Here is a 2,324-nt window from a genome sequence, read left to right as displayed (position 1 = left end):
GGGGGGAGGCGGGTTAGGGGTCAGCAGGGAGCGTTAAGGAGACTCATTAATCTCTCTCCCCACTTGCTTTATCCTCCACTTGTTTCCTCTCCCCTCCCCTCCCCACAGCCTCCCCTCCTGTCCCCCCAGAATCTCTCACCCTCCGGCTGCTCCAAACCATCATCTTCCACAATGCCAGCTCCACGGACATGCAGGGGATGGCCCTGCTGGGTGACCTGGAGACCCACTCCCTGGACTGCAGCACCTGCAAGGTCCGCTTCCTGCAGCCCTGGGCCCAGCAGGGCCTGACCCCGAAGCAGTGGCAGGACCTGGAGAAGTTGATCTATAACAATCTGTCCAACTTCATCCGTATGGTGAACATTCTGGTTCAGGAAGAAGGAGAGGGCTGTGAGTATGGTGCAGTCTGAGGGGTCCCTTCCCGCACCCACCGGGGAGCTGAGAACTGACACGCTCCCCGCAGCAACGGAGTGTGTCCTGACAGGGTGGATCGGGGGCAAGACAGCCAGGCCCTGGCCCTTAGGCTGAATGGAGCCAGAGTCTCCTAGAGGGAAAGGCCCCGTATCCCATTCTCCACCCCATTGAGCCAGTCCCCCGCTCTGGGGCCAGATTGTAGCCTGTGCGCCCTAGAGGGGAAAGACCCCATGTCCCAGCCCCTGACCCTAGGCTCATGGTCTTTCACGACCATGTGCCCTACTCAAGGCCTTTGTCGAAGGAGGGGGAAGTGGAAAGGAGGGAGGAGGCTGCCCAAGGTGCCACCTGTCCTGCCTGAACCGTGAAAACTGACACATGGGCAGGAAACGCAGAGCTGAGCTAATGCCTCCCCCACCCTCCCAGCCAGCGCTGCCCCAGGGGATGGGAGAGAACCCAGCACGGCCCTGCTCAGCGGCTCAGCCCAGGGTCTGCGCTGGGTGTCTGATGCTGGAGCACTAAAAGCAGGTCCTGGGCGAGACTTTCTCTCAGGAACCCCTTAACCACCTGCCCCCAAATTTGCCCCACAAAGTCTCCCCTGCACCTTGCTGGGGGAGAGCTAGTCTCACGGCAATCTGCCTGGGCAGGTGTGTTTCACGACAGAGTGACAGCCGGCCGTGTGATCACAGCTCACAGCCGCAGGCACCGCTCGGTGACAGGGCTTGGATGGGTCCTCCCGGGGCTCCGAGGTTGCAGCCTCTCCCGCTGAGCGAGTGTGTGACTCGGTATGTCACGCCCTGAGTCGCTGCTTAGGAAAGAATCCCTCGCAGAGGTGTGAACTGTCTGTGCGCAGAGGTGCCACCGCCCGGCGTCCTGCTCCACAGACAGAACCAAGGCCCGGGGACTTTTGTAACCTTGGGAAGCCAAACGTGTCCTTGCCACCGGTGCAGAGCTGAGCTCAGGGGAGCCCAGGGGTGTAAGTGTATTGAGGCTCAGGGCCACAGTTTTCTCTAGAACATCACAAATAACGTTCTAAATAATTAAGCATTTATTTGGGACGGGGTCTCTATCTCAAGATCCCCCTGATAAAGTGACCCCAAGTTTGCACCTCAGGCCTGGATATCTCACAGCGATTTTCGAGCCAATCCGACTATGCATGTGGACGTTAGAACACTGAAAAATCAGCTTTAAACAGAACCTGCAACGTACCCTGACCTCGAGCCAGGGTCTCCCCACAATCCCACCACCATCTTGTGGCTAAACGTCCTCATTGCACCTGACATTATGCCTTTATTTCTCCCCCCCCCCCCCATCTCCCTCTTTCTGCCCTCTCCCCCTGCCCTTCCTGTTCCAGACCCCTTTGTTACCCAGTTCACCGAGGGCTGCGAGCTCCTCCCCAATGGCACCTCGAGGCGATTCTGTGATGCTGGGATGAACGGCGAGGACTTTGTCAGCTTTGAGACGGACAGCGGCAAATGGGTCGCTCGCCGGGGGGATAAACTGACTCTCAAAGCCCAGGAGATTCTTAACTACAACCAGGTTGTGGCCATCACGCTTCAGTTTCTCCTGAGAATGACGTGTGTCAATCAGATCAAGAGCTTTGTCCAGCATGGGAAAGAGTCTCTGGAGAGGCAAGGTGAGGCTGGACACCACTCCCCGCTCGCGGAGATGCAGCCACCTCTGGGTTGGGGCAGGGGGCTGGTTACACAGGGACCCCTTGCCTGGTGTACAAATGCAGCTATATCTGGGGTGGAGCACAGTAGCCATATCATAGCCGCGCTGCACAGCAGTTTAAGACAGGAAGTGAAGGGGGTTCTGTCACCACTGGTAACTGCAGGGGGCAGAACTGGGGTCTGGCCAGGACAGCGAGGCCAACGCCTGACCCCGGGGAATGGAGCTGGGCTTGGCTAGTGAGT

General features: G+C 58.6%; 1 protein-coding gene across 1 annotated transcript; it reads left to right on the top strand.

Annotated features, from left to right (window-relative positions):
* Positions 1-108: 108 nt before the first annotated feature.
* LOC113408711 (antigen-presenting glycoprotein CD1d-like) lies at positions 109-2,044 on the top strand (the record flags this gene model as incomplete). Its single annotated transcript, XM_026662093.1, has 2 exons — positions 109-387; positions 1,763-2,044. Coding segments are annotated over 2 exons (561 nt in total), but the record flags the coding sequence as incomplete, so codon positions are not given.
* Positions 2,045-2,324: the final 280 nt, after the last annotated feature.

Source organism: Terrapene carolina, unplaced genomic scaffold (assembly GCF_002925995.2).
Source record: "Terrapene carolina triunguis isolate 2854851 unplaced genomic scaffold, T_m_triunguis-2.0 Scaffold22537, whole genome shotgun sequence".
NCBI classification, from domain to species: domain Eukaryota; kingdom Metazoa; phylum Chordata; order Testudines; family Emydidae; genus Terrapene; species Terrapene triunguis.
Note: the sequence above shows the minus strand (reverse complement) of the source record. Positions and strands in the feature narration are given on the sequence as shown.